Here is a 23293-nt window from a genome sequence, read left to right as displayed (position 1 = left end):
CGTGTTTAGAAACTGCAGACAAGTGGCCATGATGACGTTATTATGAATACTAACTCGAACGATGATGCAAAACTGATGACGTTGCATTATCATGTTCTGACGTGCACCACAACGTTGCCAGAGGTTTTAGTTCTAAACAGTTCAGGTTCTTTACCAAACTTAAAAAATGTGAAACCAAACTTTGAAACAAAAATCTTTGAAACAAAAGTTTGAAACGAAAAAAATTCAAACAAAAAAATTCAAACGAAAAAAATTCAAACAAAATTTTGAAGCGAAAAAAATTTCAAATAAAATTTTAAAACAAAAAATTTCAAACAAAAAAAATTTGGAAACGAAAAAATTTCAAACAAAAAATTTTGAAACAAAAGTTGTCAAAAAAAATTTCAAACAAAATTCAGAAACAAAAAATTCAAACAAAAATTTTGTAAGCAAGAATTTTCAAACAAAAAGTTTCAAAAAATTTTACGTTTCACGGTTAACCGTCAAACTTTATCCGGTTTTTAACTATTCGATTAACAAATAAACGGTTTTGATCATAGTGCAAAATGTTGAACGAAACCAAGATTTTTAAATGTTAAACAAACTTAAAACTGAATACAGCAAAGATTTGAAAATCAACAACCAATCAGATTGCACGAAAGATAGTGATCAACCAATCAGATTGCAGGAAAGATAGTGATCAACCAATCAAATTGCATTAACAATAACTTTGCCAGTGTTGTAGCATGTATTGCCTTTCGTCTATGAGTCATAAGATTCAATAAGGTTAGCTATCAGATTTCAAATCAATCACCACCAATGATCTTAGACTATGAGCTGTGACTAAAGTTCAATGTATTGTTTCAAATTTCGCACCTTATGTTAAAATTCTGTTTATCACCATTCCCAAATTTAAAGAATACTTCTCTTGATATACCTAAGTCTTAGAGTTAATCATATCATTATATGTTCAATAAGGTCAATAATGTCCGTCAATTGTTTACCTGAGTAGAACCAACTGTTTTCTAGAAGTGTGTGTGTGTACTCAAACTTAAGAAGTACCACAACAAAGGAAATGAATCCCTGTACACTACCTCATCAAGGACAATCACGTGGTACAACGTCTTGCTTACGTTTATATTTGGCGGGAATAATCAAAACCAATGACGCATTATCAAATTATCCTACAAAGTTTCAATGTACCAATGTCCTGGACTCCTAATCCCATCATAGGTCAATAACCGATCACGTGATCATAATGATTTACCCAATGAATGAGATACTATCCAATTTTAAGAACAATTACCAATTATTGATACGACAATAAGAAATGTACCCCTTCCAAAATTTAAGATTGGTACACAAATACACCTGTGTCTTATGAAAAAAGTAATAAATCCTGTACTTATTCAATAATAAAGCCGGTCAATAACATTTAAATTTTGAATATTTGGCCATAAGAGGAACACCAATGGGTCCTAGAAAACGTTTACCGAATTTTGTTATTTGATAATTCCCAAATTTAAAAGGGAACATAAACATATAAAGGTAATAAACCATATAACGTGCTAAATAGGTGTCAATAACCTCCGAAATTCGATTTTTGGTAGTTCTTTACCCATGAAAGGGAACGATGTGGACCATCCAAATTTATAGTGGTACATATTGAAGTCCTGTACTATGATACCAAATGCTTATATTAAAACAATTTCTAAAACCGAGTGGATAAGCCAAGATACCCCTCCCAAATTTTTCAAGGGGTGCGTCAATGTACCCATGTCTTATGATAGGAAATGAACCCATATACATGACCATATAACCATATAAGGTAATAGAACCCCATCAAAGGGAAGAAATTGGGCCAAAAACCAAACGCATGGTACAACATATTGCTTATGTTTATATTTTAGTAATTTTTACCCATGAAAGGGAACAAGATGGACCACCCAAATTTATCATGATACATGTTGAGGTCATGTACTATGATACCAAATGCTTAAATTGGAAAATTTCCAAAATTTAAGGGGATATGAAATGGACCCCTATACATGATCATATAACCATATAAGTTAATAGGACCTCATCCACGGGGATAAATTGAGCCAAAACCAAACACGTGGTTGTACTAAAATTTGGCAATTTCGTACCCATCAAAGGAAATGTGGTGAACCACCCAAATTTATAATAATATATATTAGGGTTCTATACTATAATACCAAACATGTAAAAGGGGCAATTTCCAAAATTAAAGGGGTGGGCCAAAGTACCCCTCCCAAATTTTTAAAGGAGTGCACAAATGTACCTATGTCTTATGATAGGGAATAGACCCCTATACATAACCATATAACCATATAAGGTAATAGAACCTCATCCAAGGGGATAACGTAGGTCAAACCAAACACGTGGTACAACGTATTGCTTACGTTTATATTTTGGCAATTTGTACCCCTAAAAGGGAACGAGGTGGACCACCCAAATTTATCATAATACATGTTAGGGTCCGGTACTATAATACCAAATGTTTTAAATTGGGCAATTTCCAAAATTTAATGGGGTGGGCCAAAGTACCCCTCCCAAATTTTTAAAGGAGTGCACAAATATACCCATATCTTATGAAAGGTAATGGACCCCTATACATGACCATATAACTATATAGAATAATAACACATCATCAAAGGGGATAAAATCGACCAAAAACCAAACACGTGATATAACGTATTGCTTACGTTTATATTTTGGCAATTTTGTACCCCTAGAAGGAAACGAGGTGGAGCACCCAAATTTATCATGATACATATTAGAGTCCTGTACTATAATACCCAATGTTGAAAATGGGCAATTTCCAAAATTTAAGGGGTGGGCCAAGGTACCCCTCCCAAATTTTTCAAGGGGTGCATTAATATACCCATATGTTATGAAAGGGAATGGACCCCTGTATACGCCCATATAACTATATAGGGTAATAACACCTCATCAAAGGGGATAAATTAGGTCAAAAACCCCCGAAATTTGAATTTTTGGCAATTTTTTTACACATGAAAGGGAACGACATAGACCCCCAATACTGATAGAGGTACATACTATAGTCCTAGGCTACCACACCCAATTTTTAGATTTGGCAATTTCCAAAATTTAAGGGGTGGGCCACGGTACCCCTCCCAAATTTTTCAAGGGGTGCATTAATATACCTATGTCTTATGAAAGGGAATGGACCCTTGTATACGCCCATATAACTATATAAGGTAATAGGACCTCATCCAAGGAGATAAATTAGGCCGAAAACCAAACACGTGGTATAACGTATTGCTTACGTTTATATTTTTGGCAATTTTGTACCCCTAAAAGGGGACGAGGTGGACCACCCAAATTTATAGTGATCCATATTAGCGTCCTATACTATAATACCAAATGTTTAAATTGGGCAATTTCTAAAAATGAAGGGGTGGGCCAAGGTACCCCTACCAAAAATTTAAAGGGGTGCATTAATATACCCATGTCTTATGAAAGGTAATGGACCCCTATACATGACCATATAACTATATAGGATAATAACACCTCATCAAAGGGGATAAATTAGGTCGAAAACCAAACACGTGGTACAACGTATTGCTTACGTTTATATTTTGGCAATTTGGTACCCCTAGAAGGGAATGAGGTGGACCACCCAAATTTATCATGATACATATTAGGGTCCGGTACTATAATACCAAATGTTTAAATTGGGCAATTTCCAAAATTTAAGGGGTGGGCCAACGTAACCCCTCCCAAATTTTTCAAGGGGTGCATTAATATACCCATATGTTATGAAAGGTAATGGACCCCTGTATACGCCCATATAACTATATAGGGTAATAATACCTCATCAAAGGGGATAAATTAGGTCAAAAACCCCCGAAATTTAAATTTTTGGCAATTTTTTACCCATAAAAGGGAACGACATAGACACCCAATACTGATAGAGGTACATACTATGGTCCTAGGCTACCACACCCAATTTTTAAATTTGGCAATTTCCGAAATTTAAGGGGGGTGGTCCTATGTACCCCTGCCAAAATTTAGGGGGTGGGCCAAGGTACCCCTGCCAAAATTTAGAGGGGGTGGTCCTAGGTACCCCTAGGTCATTGACCCCGGGCCAAGGTCATTGACCTTTGACCTATGACGTCACAAAGGTCGGGGTCAAAGTCCAAAGTGAGACCAAGTCATGCGATTACTACTGCGGCATATGTAATTTTCTGCCTTGGACATTAGTTATTTAATACTATTTTGTACTTTACCTGACTCACTTTTTATATTTTTAATCCGTCATTGTATTTAAATTATTCATTAAAATTAAAAAGAAAGAAAACTTAGGGTTAGTTTAGAGGAGAGCTATCAGTAAAATATTAGTGTTGCTGAAGAACGTCATTCAACAAATCGCCAAGTTTCTAATTATATAATTTACGTTATTTACATCTTACTTATAAAACGATATACTGCACTTTAAAACAAAGAAGTACTACTCTATTTGAAATTTGGTTTTGGTTATTAGAAGAGTTGGGGCAATTCACGAATAAATGTAAAAGGATTCTTTTTAAAAAGGTATTTTCCATTAAAATGAGAATACTAGATTTTCAAAGTGACATATATACACAGGATGTTTCAAAACAACACCGACAACGTTTGGGAGATGATTCCTGACACCAAGCTAAGACATAAAGTATAGACCAACCTGGTTGCACAAATGTTTCCTTTAGGAGTTATAGGCTCCCGAAAATATGAAAAATGAAATTTAAAGGTCCATAGCTCCAAAACTATGGAACCTAATGTTGTCGGGTCAAAACTTCACTTAGGAACTAGTATGTGTCCTATCCAAATATCCTAGTTTCAGAATCCTCCGCGACAACTTTTATAGAGGTAGTTGGTGAGTACTTCAAATTATACGCCCGTAGCCAAACTCCCTCTATAAAAATTGTTACGTGAGTACTTCAGGGTTCTGAAACATGCATATTTGGATAGCGTACATATTAGTTCCTAAGTGAAGTCTTGATCCGACTCTAGTAGGTCCATAGTTTTGGAGTTATGGACTTTTAAAGTTCATTTTTTCATGTTTTCGGCAGCCTATAACTCCGAAAGGAAGCATTTGTGCACCCAGGTTAGTCTATACTTTTTGTCTTAGCTTGGTGCCAGGAATCACCTCCCAAACGTTGTCGGTGTTTGTTTTGAAACACCCTGTATATAATCTTCCGTCTTAAATTATGAAAAAGAAATGTATGTTAATACAATCTTCAGTTTTCAGTTTCGGTGTCCTTTTCAATTTTGTTAGTTTTAAAAAGAAATGTTCGTTTAACTGTACTATTTACTATTCACTACTAATTACTAATGTGCCTTCAATTTCGATTACATATTGTCATGGTATCCTCTAACAGAAGAAACGTTAATTAAAATTGCATTGAAGTCTATCTTATTGATTTAAGAGAGAAACTTCAATTTGTATAGACGACCAGCTAATAGATGTATGTATGTTTGCTGTATATATTTTCCTATAGTGCAAACTATTTGGAAGGATAGTTGTAGCTATAAGAGTAAGATGAAGCAATTCTTTTACATTTTATTTATCTTGTATTGTTTGTTCCTTTAATAGTACGGAACATCTTGGAGGCGTGAGCTCGTATCCAGGTTCAGCGAGAACAAGTGGAGATGCTTCGCTAGCCAGTTCGAGGGAATCCAGTACAAGTGGGCAAGGTAGCCTCCCATTCCGGGTTGTGATGTTGGGCGCCGCAGGTGTAGGAAAATCTTCGTTAATCTCACAGTTCATGACCTCTGAGTACCTTCACGCTTATGATACGTCACTAGGTAAGTCAGGTCAGTTATCGCTTTTTAATTACTTATTTCGTCCCCCTATCTGGATGTGTGGTGGTTTTAGAAGTATCCATCCGCCCGCCTGCCCTTTATGTCACAAATCTACCAATATGATTCTACCTATTGTCAGCTTTTGTTTTTAAATGTGAAAGCTGGTGTGAGCCCATTACACTAATATCATTCCCGTAGGTAAGTAAGTGCCTAGTTCTTCACCATTCGTATATGTGATAGAATAATCTACCTTTATAAAGACATACATCGCAAATATAGGATGTACAGAGAATGCAGGGTCCAATTTCACAAAGTAAACAATGAATGTTCAGAAAAATGTATGTCAAGTAGAATAAAAGAGGTGTACGGAATTTTATTTGTGAAAATTTCGAATTTCAAGCTAAATCAATGAACTGAACTTGAACTCATTTTAATTATAAAATTTTCACAAGATATCTCACAAACGTTACTTTTGTCAATCCATGTTTAGCATTTCTTCTGTTTCCTTCAAAGTTTGAAGCCAAAATTTTCTTTACATCCTGTATTTTCAATACACTAATTGTGAATTAGAATAGATCGTCTACAAAATTCCCTGAGTTTTGGTAAAAAGTGTTGTTTATATATACTGTATATTTCAGCATATATTAGAAATTAGTTATTGTATTTAAGATTTTTATAAAAATTTAAATACTTTTCAGCTTTTATTTAATAGACTTCTGTCTCTACTACCTTTTCATATTTTATTTACTACGTAGGTTTTCCTTCCGTGTCTTTTCCCCATTGCGAATTTCGTGTATCTTTCGCGAAGACATTCAGAAAATTCTCAGAATATTATCTTTTCATCATAGGATGTTTTCACTCTTCCGTGACAATTTTTTGTTATTTTATTTATACGGACTCAAGACTGCATTTCCCCAATTGGTAATGTAAATTTAGCTTTTCTGTGGTAGGACTTTTTTTTTTATTTTAACTACACTGTTAAAAATGGTTTCTTAAATACGAGAAAAAAATCCTCGTATTTGAGAACATCCGTTTCTTACCTGTGCACCGAGTAATACATTCTTAAAAGTGAGATTTCCATTTTCTCAAATCATTTTGAGAAATTATGACTCAAATGCGAGGAATTATGTCTCATTTCTGAGGGTGCAAATGCTTTCTCAAATTTGAGAAAAAAGGTATTTTTCTTAAAATTGAGAAAGTAACATTTCAGGAAAAGAGACGTATAACTCCAATTTTGAGAAACACATTTCTCAAAAAGATTTGAGAAATGTCTTCCTCAAAAGCGAGAAATGATACACAGAAACGGGGTTCTCAAATACGAGAAGACGTAAAAGGATATAAACAAAATATAAACATGCAAAAGAATCAAACTATTAGTACGCCCAGAATTTATATTAAATAAACATTTATAGTTATAGATATCGTTTAAAACATAACACATTTAAATCTTCACTTCAACTCAAGAAAATTCCATGAATACCACGACGACTTGTACTTTAGATGCGTTACTTATTCCTACTGCATTAGACAGTTGAACATTTTCCTTTTTATCACTGTCCACTTTCTGAAGACTTCTCTTTTTCATCGACGTGGTTTACTCAAGATTCTCCCGTTTCCTCCAAAATTATACCAACTTCTTGATAATTCAGATTCAAGAATTGTCCGTCTACTTCAGAATAACGGCAACAATTTCTTCTGGTGTGTAACGTCCCACGATTATGCTACAAAGCTCAGGGAGACGTTATGATGATAATGAGCGAAAATACTGTAATGAAGAAAGTGAGGGAATTCCGAGAAAACACACATAAGATGTTTACTCACACTGCCCACTTGACGGAGGTGGAATCAAACTAGGGACCCCATGCATCGGAGGCTAGTTCTACCACTGAGTCATCGCAGTCCAATATGCCTACTTCTCTACCATTAAAAAGTTGCGTACATGAGAAAACACCGTGTTTGTGGGCTTTTTCAGGATTCTCCAGTTTCCTCCTACAAGAAACGTACACAGGAATTTATTTCGGAGGGGTTCCAAGTTCATACGAGGACAAATTGTATTAAAATATGTAAAATTGCCCCTAAAATTAGATAAAATTTACATAAAAGTGGCGATTTCGGCGAAGGTCCGGAGTTCCAGGACTCAACCCCTACCTTCCACCTTCTTCATTACGGCAGGGGCATGCGACAGTTTCTGCCCCTCATAAATGTGCTGAAACTCCACTGCTAAGGATTCAATTCAGATTGGAAACAATGTCACAAACCCTTGCAAAAACTGCCAAGAAACGTATGTCCACATTTTCATTATACCATTATTATCCATCTCTATCACTGTCTCTCTTAGCCTTGGAGCACAATCGTGGGACGTTCAATTAAAAAACAAATGTAATCTTTGAGTTTTACTTCCCACAGTTGTGTTGGGTAGGCTAAAGGAGACGATGATGATGAGAATGATAAAGATAGTGGAATGAAGAAAGTGGGAAGAAATGGGAGAACCCAGAGAAAACCTATGCACACTGTGTTTATCCACCAGAAAGCCCACTTGCCGCAAGCTGAGAATCCTGGGATCAAAGCAAGGGCCTCATGGCACCACAGGTGAACGCTCTACCACTGAGCTACCGCAGCCTCTACGTTAAATTAAGAGGAAATGCGTACAGTACTATGCCACAAATAACCTGCAAACGTGTGTCATTAAAACGATTACTGGTGGTGAAAAAAAGGAGTTGCCAATCTATGCTGTGATCAGTACAAAGTACCTTTGTATTACAATTCAATAATAATAAATCGTACTTTGTTTTGTAACGCTGTTTCTAACTACACAGATGACTTATGTATTCTTTGTTTCCGTACATAAGCTATTTTGCACCTTATAACACATGGCGAAGGATGTAAAACATTGTCATGCCTCCCCGTTTTATTGTAATATAGAAAACAACGTGCCCTACGGGGCTCTAACCCGCTTTCACTTGTTATTGCTGCACTCGTTATTATGTGAATTGAGTACTGAGCATTGATACATAAAGGAGCCAACCTGACTGCTATAGCCTATATAAGCTGTGTGAGGGGGGTCAGCGTTCTACACCACAACGAACGTACTACAGTAATTTTTAGTCTATGGTTATATGTTTACAATTCACCCAAACTTACGTTCGAATGTTGATATGTATGCTGCTCCTCGCCGCTGTCACATGACATGTATCCATACGCTACCTCAGCCGCATCACCTACTGCGTACTCATATCCATTCGCACTCTGCTACATCTGAAATCCTTTATTTCGTTTCCTGAATAGTAATTGAGCCCTAGCAATATTACTCCCTAGTAAAACATAGTAATATTATTTCGGTAAGATTGTTACCGTTATTTTTTAATCATCCATGATATTGCAAATCACGCACTATTTAATTCTCATTTTTAAGAAGTGAGAAAATCTCATAAATGGGAGCCTGAAAATTTGCCTTGAGCTCACAAATGAAAACACATTTGGAAGTAATGAGACATTTTTCCTCAAATATGAGTAAACATTACTTATTTTGTTTTGAACTTGCATTTTTCTCATTTCTGAGCAAGGAAATTTTTAAGAGTGTAGTAATGCGGTATTAACTAGTAAGAATTCGAAGAGCAGTTCCAAAATTAAAAAAAAAAGTCAAAATTTCACATTTACTTCTTCCTTCAGAATTATGTCCTTCATTTACATCGTGAAATGATATATGGGACTGTAGATGATTGAAAAGTATTATAAGTAAATGGTAGATAGTTATCTACGACATTCAAATACTTACCAAAATACATGAAATGTATGTCTGCAATCAATAACATTAATACCAACAAGTACAGACAAACTGAACTTGATGGAAGATACGCACGTAGTTAGTTGATGCAAAATCAATAAACTCTTTTAGGGGAAAGAAGAAGGATTTACTGATTATTGCTGATCAGTTGCTTAGCTAACTCATTGCTTGGGAGTAAAAATGAACGGGAGCAAATACCGGGGAAGGAAAAGCTACACAAAAGTCTTATTTTCTTAAAAAAAATCAAAGAGTAATGTTACGGTTAGATTTTTTAAAATCTTACAAAGTACTTTGCGTCATAGAGTTCATTTTTAAAAATATTCAATCACAAGTATATCATATGTGGCATGCGATCTATTAAACCTTATCAGATCTTGATCAAACTTGACTTGAGAGAGTAGACTTTGATGAGGTTAGTAATAATAATCTGTAATTGCTATTTAGAACAAAATATGCATGCAACAAACGTGGAATTAAACGTTAATTTAAAGCATAAGATAGTACGTCGCGAGACGGTTACTTACCTATATTGTAGGTGCTGTGTGTATTTACAATAAAGCATTGCATTAAAAATCAATTACAGTAAAACATTGCATTAAGAATCAATGAAGAAAATTTTTGTTTCCCACTAGGGAAAGCTACTCATTTGTGAAATTATTTTCGTAAAAATATTCCCTGTTAGCAAAAAAAAGATGAAGGAAAATCGAATTATTTCAATCTAGAACAGTCTGCTCAATATTAGTAAAAAGCATTTAATTTCATTAAATAATATACATATTAAACTAATATTTTTAATACACTAGCACAGTGGTTCTCAATCGACGTGACGCGACACACGCGATCACGCAGTTCCGTAAGGTGTGTCGCGAAATTTTAGAGTTTAAAAATCATTAGGAATTTAATAATAATTATTTAAAATCGAGACAAACTGTACCAGTCAACACCTCCAGCGGTAGCAATAATGCTCAGTGATACATAGAGTCACTATGAAAACAAATTGGTTTTACTATTATAACATTTATTATTATTATTATTTATAATGAAAATATCAAACAAGTCCTGGACGTTCAGTAAATTATGTCGACTGATTTCGTGTCTCGGTTAAAAATGGTTGAGGACCACTAAATTAGCAGAAGTGTCCATTACCACTACCTGAACAATGTGTAACCTGCGATATAGCGGAGTAGTGTGGATTGTCTAACTTCAGGGGCTTCTAAGATGTCACTTTTTAAACCTTCAGAAGGTTTCATTCCGCCAATCCCCTCACGTGTCGAAAGTAATACTACATCGCAATTAGGTCTGGTGGAGATTAACTATGATCCAAAATTAGGTGACGCAAAATGACTCCTTCCTATGAGAAAATATGATACCAGACAGACACACGTTCTTTTACATATTAGTAACGATGAAGAGCGTAAGAGACATAAAAGAGTATGTGAGACAAAGAGCGTGTTAAAAAGAAAGAAAGACAAAGAGAGGGAAAGTATATATATATATATGTATATATATATATATATATATATATATATATATATATATATATATATATATATATATATATATATATATATATATATATATAAAATTCACTAATTTACACTTTACTTAGCTTAATCTTTTTATATGATTTTTATGTACTCCGTGTGCTTGTATTTGTCCAACTGAGACACGAAATCATTATAAAAACAAATTTAAACTAGAAGGGTGTTATAGAGGAAGAAAAAATAAATTAATGCAAGGCAGAAAGTTTTGTGACATTTTCTCTCTTCTTAAGCTGGGTTTTGATTCTTTTTCCTTGTTTGAGAGAAACAAGCTGACTTTTCTATGGGGGGGTGGGATGCTGGGGCTACTTGAATATTGACTAAGAAAGTTAGTTTGTACTTTCTGTCTTTTATTTTATTCTTTTCTGTACTTTTTTCTTTTATTACTTTCTCTTCTTCACACAGAAAATGAAAAAAGAAATGAGAAAAAAGAGAGAAAAAAGAATTATTTTCTCAGTCAACATAACGAACTCAGACTCTCAATTCATATTTTTCCTTTTGTTTATTTAGCAACGAAAAAAAGAATTTTAAAAAAGCAAAGTTTGCAGAAAAATTGACAAAATTATAACTACATGAATGAAGTGTTATATATATATATATATATATATATATATATATATATATATATATATATATATATATATATATATATATATATATATATATATATATATATATATATATATATATATATATATATATCTTCTGAATGTATAATTCTTTGTTTGTCACATTAATACGATTTAAATTGCAGAAATATAGAGATGATTTAGAAATAGAATTTTAAATTAAAGTCAGGATTGCGAGAGAGAAGAAGGGAATTCTAGTCCATCGAAACTAAAATGTATTGCATAGAGAGATTAGAAATAAACAAAAAATCACTATAATTATGAACGATTGCAGTTGCATTAGGATGCCGGATGCCGTAATGGAATTCTATCCTGCGCTAAGTACTCAACGATTCTGTTTGAGAATTTTTACTTCAGTAGACTGTAAAAAAATATACGCTATATATATATATATATATATATATATATATATATATATATATATATATATATATATATATATATATATATATATATATAACGCTATCTACAGAACTCAATTAATTATTAGTTAGCTAAAATCTTTGTATATAATCAAAATATTGGATAGTTTTGAGCTTGCACTATGTTGTTTGTTTGGAAACAGGCAACACAGTGTTACAGTTGCTACTAGTATGATTGGAGCAAATATTAACAATATTAATACACAATAGTAATAAAAAATACTGCAACATAAATAATACGAATAAAACAAAGTAATATAAGGATATGGCAGGAATTTACTTCCAGTGTGTTCAAATTCAATATGAGGATAATTCATCCCTAAAATTAGACTAAATTAAAAGAAAAGTTGGGATTTTGGAATGAGGATTCAGACTCCCGGGATCCATCCTCTGCGTAGGCCTCTGTCATGCAGTAATAATATTTTAAAAAGTAATACTAATCTTACTTTACTAATCACAAAACTGGTTTGACTAATAATTTGAATGATGCCACTGGATATACAAGTTGTAAGACATGACGTTCTGAAATTTGTAACCTGCTATAAAAGTCAATATCAGAATTACCTCTGGATTCGCTTTGCCTTTAAATGTTTTAACATCATCATTTTGAAATTTAATCTTAAAAATAAAGAAGATAAAAAACAACAGTTACTCGAAAAACTATTAACTTGGTAGACAAATGCAATCTATTCTTCTTTCTTTCTGCTATTGTCATTTCTCCTCAATCTCCTTTTTGTCTTCCTTTTCGGCGCGTTTGCGAAATGTTTACTCAGTTGTCTTTCGGAGCGGCATCTACTGTGAAAAAGTAGAAACTGACAAGCATAAGACAGACAGCGCCGCCTAGGCAGCTGAGTCCATAACGCTTTTCCATTGTTCGTCTTTTGTTCAACAAGCTTTATATTGTGTTTGCGCTCACACTGTCAATTAAAACAGCAACCATTGATCTATCAGAGGGGAAACAAAAGAAAATGGCTTGTTCTTCTGTAGAAAACGGCTTGTTCTTCTATAAAGTCATTATTAACTATCAGCAATTTATAAAGTCAATAGAAGACTATCAAGGCATTACAAATGAGGGATAATATGTAATGTTTGTAAAATCCTACAATTGACAGTTCAAATTTCTGATGACGCCAGAAAGGAAACGCAAAAACCATCAATCAGAGAACACCAAACTTTTAACTTTCTGAGAAGTAAACACGAGATTAATAGCAAATATTCATAAGAAAATTTGAATATTAAAAACCATTCAAGAATATATGATGAAGAAACACACATTTTTTAATGATATACCAACCACAAAGGTAATTTGTTAAGCCTCTGAGGTCGTTAAAGTTTACGATATCATTTATTTCAGGAAAATTAACAGTTTTCTGAAACCTCTTGATTGATGATCATGTCGAAATGAACTTACACATAGAAAACACATATAATTCACACATATAACACTGATGTTCAGCTAATTTAGTTTGATTTTGCATTATTTACTTCACATGAATGAAAATTATGTATATTTAATCTTAATTGTTATTCTGCTCGCTTTTTTTTTAACACAGTAATGATTTCAGATTTGCTCCCGAGAGGAACTAGCGCAGTGGTTTTCAACCTTTTTGCCTGACGACACACTTTGCTGAAAGTCAAGGACATCACGACGCAATTGTTTGATATTTTTAATAATAATAATAATAATAATAATAATAATAATAATAATAATAATAATAATAATAATAATAATAATAATAATAATAATGGTAATAATAAATAGTGTAACCCTATAAACTTTTATAATGTAATGACTCAATGTAGTACTGTGAATTGTTGCTGCTGCTGGAGGCGTTGACTGATACAATCTGTCTCAAAATTGATTTTAACTAATTAATATTAAATTCTTCATGATTTTTAAATTCTAAAATTTCACGGCACATCCTAGGGAACTTCGTGACATGCAAATGGTCACGACACAATAGTTGAGAACCGCTGGACTTGAGGATGGAAGTAGAATTGTGAAAACTACTGGTAACTGTGACCACAATCGTAGATATTTCCATTGGCGTCATTTAGGATGGGCAGAATGGCGCATTTGCCCCCTCCCCAAGAGTTTGAGGAATACATATACTTTAATCGATTGTCTACTAATATGCTAGCACAAAACGTAAAAATATTATGTCGATGGTGCTCTTGCTCCCCTGAAGCGGTCTGAAATGACGCACCTGGATATATCCCGGGGACATGATTTCGTGGCTCAGGGGGAATTTTCCCTAGGGCTATCATTTGAAATCAACACTAGTTCAAACTCTTAACTCGCTCGGAATGGAATAAAGGTCTTGCTACTTTGATCTATGAGTTGCTAATCCAGTTATTTCTACACATACGCAAATACCCTAATGCTTCTTCATAAGTAGCGGGATTTTAATGATGTCTTACTGTACAATCATGCAAGCCCAAACGCGTTCTATGTAGTTCAAATCAAATGACTAACTGATCCAAAGACGCTTACAAACGCTCCATTTATTTATTTTTCCCGTAGTCTGTCAGGGACTATCTTCCATCGATAGAATAGATGTTTCGTGAAACACTCTATTTGAAATTTGTTTATAAAGATTACGTGATAGTAAACCCTCAAATGCTATTTAATAAATCTTGAATCCATTCAGCAATTGTTAATAAATTGTAAAGCCCTGTTTCCAAAAACTACTTACTTCCTGACAGCATGACCAAAATAGCCAGCTGGTAAGGAGAATTGACAGCTGTATTACGTGTAAGATTCATTTGAAGGTGACCTGTTATTGTTGTTGTTTTAACCTTAAAATGGAGTCTTCTTAAAGTTAACTATTTTCAACTCTTAAATACTGCGCCTTTGGTCCTAGTCGACCTGAACGTAATCTAAGAGGCAGTGTCTACCATTTTCATTATTTTGGATTGCATGATCACCCGATCAACAGAAGATGACATAATCATCAATTCATAACTTCGTGAAGTCCTATGACTTATTTCCCAATAACATGCATGTGTTAACAAGTCATTTACTTCTGTCATCAGAAATTCTAGATATATTTCTTAACTTCAAGAACATATTATCGTGAACAAATATGTCGAATAGAAAAACACAAATTACACGTCATTAGCATGAAGGAACAATTCAAAATGTCTTACCTTGGCCAGAATGGTCTCGTATAATTTCGGAGCGGCAATACAAGGGTGTATATCCTGTACCGTAGAATCTCTGGCTTTATGTACAGAGCTCAAAGCCAATATGCTGAAAGAATATGGCAAATATGAGTTTCCTTATACTAAATTTAAATTAATTATATTGTTCCGTGCTTTTGTTTTTACTTATTTATTAACAAAATTTCAAAGACCATACATTTTAAATTGATATTTTACTGAAACTAATCACTGCGACGGTTGACAGTAGCTACTAGAAAATGTCTACTGAATCAGAGGATTTTTATACAGGGTGTTTCAAAACAACACCGACAACGTTTGGGAGGTGACACCAAGATAAGATATGTGCCATATCCAAATATCCTAGTTTCAGAATCCTGCGGTAATTCCGCAACAATTTTTATGAAGGTAGTTCGTGAGTACTCCAAAGTGAATGCTCGTAGAAACTCCTTTTATGAAAATTGTTGCGTGAGTACCTTGGGATAATGAAACATATATTTTTGGACAGTGCACATATTAGTTCCTAAGTGAAGTCTTGACCCGACCACGGTAGGACCCATAGTTTTGAAGCTATGGACCTTTAAAGTTCATTTTTTCATGTTTTCGGCAGCCTATAACTCCAAAAGGAAGCATTTGTGCACCCCGGTTGATCTATACTTTTCGTCTTATTTTGGTGTCAGGAATCACCTCCAAAACGTTGTCGGTGTTGTTTTCGAACATCCTGTATAAGAACTGCTGGAAGCATCTTATATTTGAGATCAATAATGAGATCATTTTACTTCATTAGATGGTGTGAAGTTTAGTGCAGTTTCAGATCTTAGGTGTTACTTCAATTGATGGAAGGACATTGAATAAAGAGTTTTTGAAAATATTAAATAATAATATTAATAATAATAACCGTAAAGATTTTTTTTTAAAAAAACAATGATTTTATTTTTTTTAATGCACAAAAAAAGGGGAAAATCTTTCGGGTGGGTAAATTTAAAAAATGAAACTAGAGCAAAAAGCATTGGCCGTGTTTTCTAAGACTAAGACCTAAAAATGTCATTTAAATATTAAATCCCTCCCAATGCTTTTGTCTTAGTCACATTACTACATATTCCTTCAAGCAAAAAAAAAAAAAGTTTTCCTCTTTTTAGTGCATTTTATAAAAGCATAATTTCTATCATTTTTTAAAAAAAATACTTATTATTGTCTTAGTAATTTTGAGTAGGCGCAAAAAAAAAAAGAAAGAAATTTGATGAGACAAACTAAAAGCAACATAAGAAAGGAGCTGTGACTTAAAATAGCAAAACAACTATATTATAATAATTGTAAAAAAAAACTTTTTAAAAAACAATGCTTATAAAATGCACTAGAAAAAGAGAAAACTATCTTTTGAGTGAGTAAAATTTAGAAATAAGACTTAGGCTGAAAGCATTGGACGTTCTTCTAAGGTTAAGAGGTAGGAAACGTTTAAGTGTTAAAATGCGCCCAATGCTTTTATCTTAGTTTCATTACTACACATTACCCCACCCAAAAAGAAAAAAAGTTTATCCTTTTTAGTGCATTTTATAAAAGCATAGTTTCTATCATTTAAAAATATTTATTATACATTATAGAATACTTTTTTTTAAAAAAAAATTAATAATAATGTTAATAATTTATAACCGTAACAAAACTTTTTCTAAAAAAGCAATGCTTTTACAAAGTGCACTAAAAAAGGGAGAAAACTATCTCTGAAATGGGTAAAATTAAGAAATGAGACTAAGGTTAAAAGCAATGGGCGCTCTTCTAAGGTTAAGAGCTAAGAAACGATATTTAAATATAAATTCGTGCCCAATGCTTTTGTCTTAGTACCATTTTTACATTCTACCCCACTCAAAAAAACAGTATTTTTCTTTTTTAGTGCATTTTATAAAAGTATAGTTCTTATCAATTAAAAAATTACTTATTATTGTCACAGTCATTTTGATTAGGCACAAAGAAAAAGAGAAATTTGGTGAGACAAGCTAAAAGTAATATAAGAAAGGAGCTGTGATCTAAAATAGCAAAATAACTGTATTATATAGATAGACATTCAGCAGATTCCACCGAAAATAAACAGAAGAAAATAAAGACACAATTGATTGCATACAGGTAACCCCCACTCCTCTTTTCGTTTCCTGCCATATTAACCCGATGACGTTGCAATTCACGTGCAAACGGTATGAATATCTCATGTGTGGTTGCTTTGTTGTGTGTATGCTTATGAAGAAAGGAACAGAGAGAGAGTACGAAAGAAAGAATGAGGGAGGGAGGGAGATTCGTCAGAAGTAATGTTTATTTCTGTTCTTAACACCCTTTTCCCCTGTTTTAATGCTTGTAGTTCAATTTTTTATTTCAAGCCAGGTGCCGCACTACAAGGCCAAAAATAACCATGCTATCAGTATATCGGCGAGATTACGCTTACGAGTGTGTGTGGTGTATATATAAATATAGTTCGAGAAACAAAACAAAAATAAAAAGTAAGGCTAAAAACAGAGCAGAGAAAGTTAGCAGGAGAACAAAAAAGTGTTAGTGACTGTCTACGAAATAAAAAATAGCTATAAGAAAACAAAAAAGAAAAGAAAACGAAAAAAGAAAAAAAGTATTTTGTGCACGTCTGTCGTAAAAATGCGAAACAATTATAAAAATAGGAATAAAAATGGCGAAATACATGTTTACAAGCAATTTTCTGCCTACGCTGTTCGCGTATGTAATCTAAAAATACATACAATGCGATTAGGTCAACACCGCTGGTCAAGGTTTTTTTGTTTTGTGGTTGAATTTAAAAGAATAATAGCTTCGCATTTCAAAGTGTTTGGATTGATGTGTTCATCCAGCCAATTTTAGCCTGTAGAGACAGAGAGAGAGAGACAGAGAGAGAGAGGGAGAGAGAGAGAAAAGAAAAGTAGATTTTATTTCGTTAAAGAAACATGACTGTTTTCTTTGTTTTAAGCTACCTTTTAAATTGTTGAAATTTTAATATGCAGAGTAAGCGTAAGTTAAATTTCATTTAAAATCAGAATAAATTATACTTTCATTGAGTTCATAGGTATACATATATATATATTAATGTTATTCGTGTGTAATTATAAGATAGGGTATACTTTGCTCATAATTTAAGATATCATCTCGAAGGTTTATCGTCATGTAAAAGAAAAGAGCGCAACCATTACCTCAAAGGTTCTTGGTCCCTGCTTTTTCAGTTTAGTCCTTCATTTGGTAAAAAGAAAGAAAAAAAGAAACAGAAAAGAAGTCATTCGCAGGGATAGCAATATCGTACGCGATCTACAGAATTCATTAGATCTTCACCAAATATCGTATGCGATCTACAGAACTCATTAGATCTTCACCAAATATCATACGCGACCTACAAAACTCATTAGATTTTCACCAAATATTGTACGCGACTTATAAAACTCATTAGATCTTCACCAAGCTTCACATGCAGGTATACATTGACATGAATTCTACTCATGATATTATTATTATTAATAATAGTCTTTCAATAATAATAATAATAATAATAATAATAATAATAATAATAATAATAATAATAATAATAATAATAATAATAATAATAATAATAATAATAATAATAATAATAAATGACCAGTCTTTTACGTTAAAATATGGCAATAAGTGAAAAAGATTTTTGCATGTGAAGGTCAAATTTTAAGTAAGGTTGTTTCATCATTTTAAATGGTAGTTAAATGAGACTTTAATTTGCATAGTTCTTTTAATCGTATATTATGAAACTGACTGTTTTCTTTTATTTTTTTGTTTTATATATCAGTTTGAAACTTATAATTTTAATATATTAATCTCCTGACAAAGGCCTTAACCTGCTCTACTAGTCATTTTACATTATATAATTTCTGGCCTGTTTAAAATGATTATATAATGATTTTAACATAGTGCTGTACTTTTGCTTATGAGCTGTTCATAGCACTTAAAATAAAGTTATTATTATTATTATTATTATTATTATTATTATTATTATTATTATTATTATTATTATTATTATTATTATTATTATTATTATTATTATTATTATTGTGCAAATCTTTCATTTCAGACTGTACAGCCGCAGTTTACGTTCTTTTTCAGTTTACAAATAACATGTAATATTATTTACAATTTAATTTAATGAAGTACAATTTCATTTGATAACCTGCAGTCCTACTTATCACGAACAGCTCAAATAGCCAGTAGCAAACCTCTCTTTTCTTGTTTCAGTTAAGAATTTCAGCAGCTGTCCTTCGTTTCGTTAATGATTATCAGATTAAAAGGAAAGATAATCATTGTAGGAAATGATTCTATTTTAGAAAGGTGGGGAGAAAGACTGATGAGGATTGAAACTGAGGCACTATTTCTCTTTTAAATATGTTTAAAATGATCAAAAGTGTACTTGATTCCTCTGTGCACCATTTATTATAAACGTTGAAAACTTTTGTATAACAAAAAAATGCTACCAGTAGTAACTAGATATTGAAACAGGAATATAAATTTGCTTATATCTAACACACTGACTGCCATGGGTATACAATTCCATACACACGACTCTCCCGTGCAACGTCGCGTGTATGATTTTTCGTACACAAACAATATATTGCACGTTTGTCGCGTTCGTTCTATAGGTGTGTATGCGATTACATACATATAGCGTAGAAGTAAAAAAAAATTTAATGTCCCCAAACCATACACAAAGAAAATTATACATTTATGGAGCTAAAAGAAAGGCGAAAACGAAGTATTACTGGCGAACTTTTGTCCGTGGCGCACAGGTGATAACAATCAACAGATATAGTGGCAGTTAAGGAGTTAATTATAATAATTTGAAATAAAGAAAATTATCGTTCCGTTGATTTCAAATCAGCAATAAGAAAAATGTTGTATCAAAACTTAAATTATAGAATTTTAAAATGTGGGTTATATTCATTTTCTATAATTCTTTCTTGGAAAGCCTTAAAGATAGATTCAATTGTTCTGGAAACATTGTTTCCAACAGGCACGCACACATATTTTTAAAAAAGAAAAAAGAAAAGAAAAGAAAACTAAAAGTCAAAGAAGATAAATTTTAGTCTTCTTCTTATTTCCTTTCTTGTCACTTTCATTCTCATTTTACATCTCTTCGTTTTTGCAGTGTATATCCTCTACTATTTCTTTGTTCTCTTATCTGAGTCTTTTACGTATTCCATTTCCTTTCTGATTTTTGTAGTACATTATTTTCTTTGTTTTATTTTCATTTTTTCTTCTCTTTCCTTCTGAGATTTTTAAATTTATTCTCTTTTTTAAAATTTCTATTTAATTTTCCTAACTTTTTTCCTTATTCTCAATGTTTTTGATTTCCTACTTTTCTTTTTCTTTGACTTGTTACATTTGTTGTTTCCCCTCTCTCTCTTTCTCTTCTTAATTACATTATTTTATCTTATATTCTATTACAATTTTTGTTGTTTTTTTCATGTCCTTATATACTGGTAAGCAAATATTTATTATGGTAATTATTGTGCCAATCATTGTCAGAATTAACATATTGTTTAAAATGTCATGTATAATAGTTATATTTCACTATCCCTAATTACTACACTCTTAAATCGCAGAGTAAGTACACCTTTCTAAAACTAGTATTGCTTATGAGACCGAAAATGTCTCGCCTCGTCTCGAAAATACGACAATATACGTGACGAGGAGCATGCCAAGTTTCATCTCGTTTCTCGAGACGAGACAAAAAAAAAATCACCACACTCGCGGACAACACTAGTTTATTCAAGTCTTAGACCTTAAGCACTATTCTAGTGTTATGTTTCATAGTATAAAAACTATAAATTAATGAAGTAGTTGTACGAATACAATACAAATGTATTTATCAACGTTTATTGGTGCGCTAGTCAATACACAATATACACTAATAAAAATACGGTTTAAATGTTTTTATATCACATTCTTCGTGGATCTTTCCTGATTACTTCTAAATGAAATTAAGAAAAACATTACAGCAAAATTTTGTATACATACAGTACAAGGTATCTTTACAAAACGAAACGAGAAAAGTTTTGTTAATTATCGCGGCGAGTTGAGAAAGAAAGTTTCGAGAATCGATACATACAGCATTCACGAGACGATACGAGAAAAACGTTTCGTGGGCTAACACTAAAACATTTCTTGGCCAACAATATAAATAATATGACTTTTTATGCGTCCTAATAAACTAATCGGGACAATTTCATAAGAGACATCTACCACAGTAGCTTATACTAGTAGAATCCTCGCTAACGTTCTTGTCTTTGGTGGGAGCGATCCTGGTAGTGACACTCGGTCGAAAAATTGTAAAAGCCTTTTACGGACAGACATCCTGAGTGGCGTTTTCCTGAATTTACCAAATGGCGAGATAGTACCTAACATACAGTCCTAGGTCGCTTCCTTCCTTCCCCCAATCCATTCTTACTTCCCTTTCTTAGGATAGTGTGATCGCTGAGGGACGTCTTTCCTCACACATGTCGGGCCTAACATGACAATAGATGTGGAAAGCCCAGAAACCTAATTCCTTATCCCTAATCCTAGTATCCCCCCTTTGCTCTATTTCTTTTAGTTCTTTCTTTGATTTGTAATATTGGGTTTGATTCCCAGTGGGGGTTACACTGGTTTAGATCAACTTAACATTAAACTATGCTCTAGATCTAGTCTCGTGTAAGCTTTGTGTTAAATAAATAAATAAATAAATAAATAACACTTCATATAAACTAATAAACGTACTTTTCTCTTGTATTTTATGTCTATTTTCTAAATTTCTTTCTCTTATTTTCCCACTTTTATTCATGTCTCTTTCGTTGTCTCTCACTGTATCTCATCTTTTTCTCACTTTTTAATACTTTTATTTTATTTCTCACTATCTATATCTTAAATCCCGCTACTTTTCTTGCCTTTCTTTTTTTCCTTTGCTATCTCTTCCTATCATGGAGAGAAATCAAACCTCAGCGCAAAGAGAAGGGTGCAACCGCAAAGACCTAAATAATAAAAAGAAAAATGAAAGGGAGAAACTGTGCGGTTACAAACAAATGACAGGAATAGCAGAAAAAATAAAAGAAAAATCGTACAGAGAGAAAGAAAGAGAAGGGTGGAGCGGAGAACCAAGATGTGTAACAGATGTTCTCGTTCAGCTTTTAGAATTCAGGAAGAGGCCAAAAAACTAAGAAGAAAGCAAGCCAAAGAAGTAATAGTCTCTCTTCTGAAAGTCTAAAACAGTAAAAGAAAAAGTTAAGAGATAAACAAACGAATTTGTAAGAATAGAACAGGATCATCCGTTTCTGGAACAGTTCGTTACTATTTGAGACAAGAGTTATTTTTTTTCTGCTGGCTATTCACAAAATTATCTTATATATTGCCGTACGAATGTCAGAAAAGAGGCCAAATTGTAAGAAAGAGAATACAATCATACTTAGGTGTTAAAACACTATCCCATTTTTTTCGTTTTTTAAATTCGCCATTTCGAAAATTAAATTTTGATAAATATAGTATTTTCTGTATTATGATTTTTGAGAAAGAAGATAGGAACACTTCCCTAATGAATAACGAATATATCTTCAAAAAGTTTGATGTATCTATATTCCTGTGGTATCATGGGGCCACAGTGACTTACTGGTAGAGCGCTTACCCCTGACTTGTGGGATCCCTGATTCTATCCTAGCTCATGCCATGTGAACTTTATGGTGGACAAACATTGTGATAAACAAACATACCATTTTTATGTCTCCCCTTTCCTTCTCCCCTAGGTGTGCTAGGGAGTCTTGCCCCAATAGTACCCTTTTCCAGACTGTAACATGTGTACCAAGTTTGCTTAAAATTGTTCCACGTGTTCCATACTTATGGTAGAACACACACATGTACATCAATTTTTATATACTGTATATGAAAATTGTTGTATACGAAACCTTTCTTAACTAC

At 32.9% G+C, this 23293-nt stretch overlaps 1 protein-coding gene across 1 annotated transcript in view; it reads left to right on the top strand.

Moving 5' to 3' along the window:
- Positions 1 to 23293, top strand: part of LOC145674340 (uncharacterized) — a 321553-nt gene that overhangs the window by 251780 nt on the left and 46480 nt on the right. Inside the window, exon 3 of the mRNA XM_081744274.1 lies at positions 5600 to 5811. Within this exon, the coding sequence (XP_081600400.1) occupies positions 5600 to 5811 (212 nt within the window). The remainder of the gene's footprint in view (positions 1 to 5599; positions 5812 to 23293) is intronic.

The sequence above is a fragment of the Thermobia domestica genome, chromosome 2 (genome assembly GCF_964235325.1).
Source record: "Thermobia domestica chromosome 2, izTheDome1.hap1.1, whole genome shotgun sequence".
Classification (NCBI taxonomy): domain Eukaryota; kingdom Metazoa; phylum Arthropoda; class Insecta; order Zygentoma; family Lepismatidae; genus Thermobia; species Thermobia domestica.
Note: the sequence above shows the minus strand (reverse complement) of the source record. Positions and strands in the feature narration are given on the sequence as shown.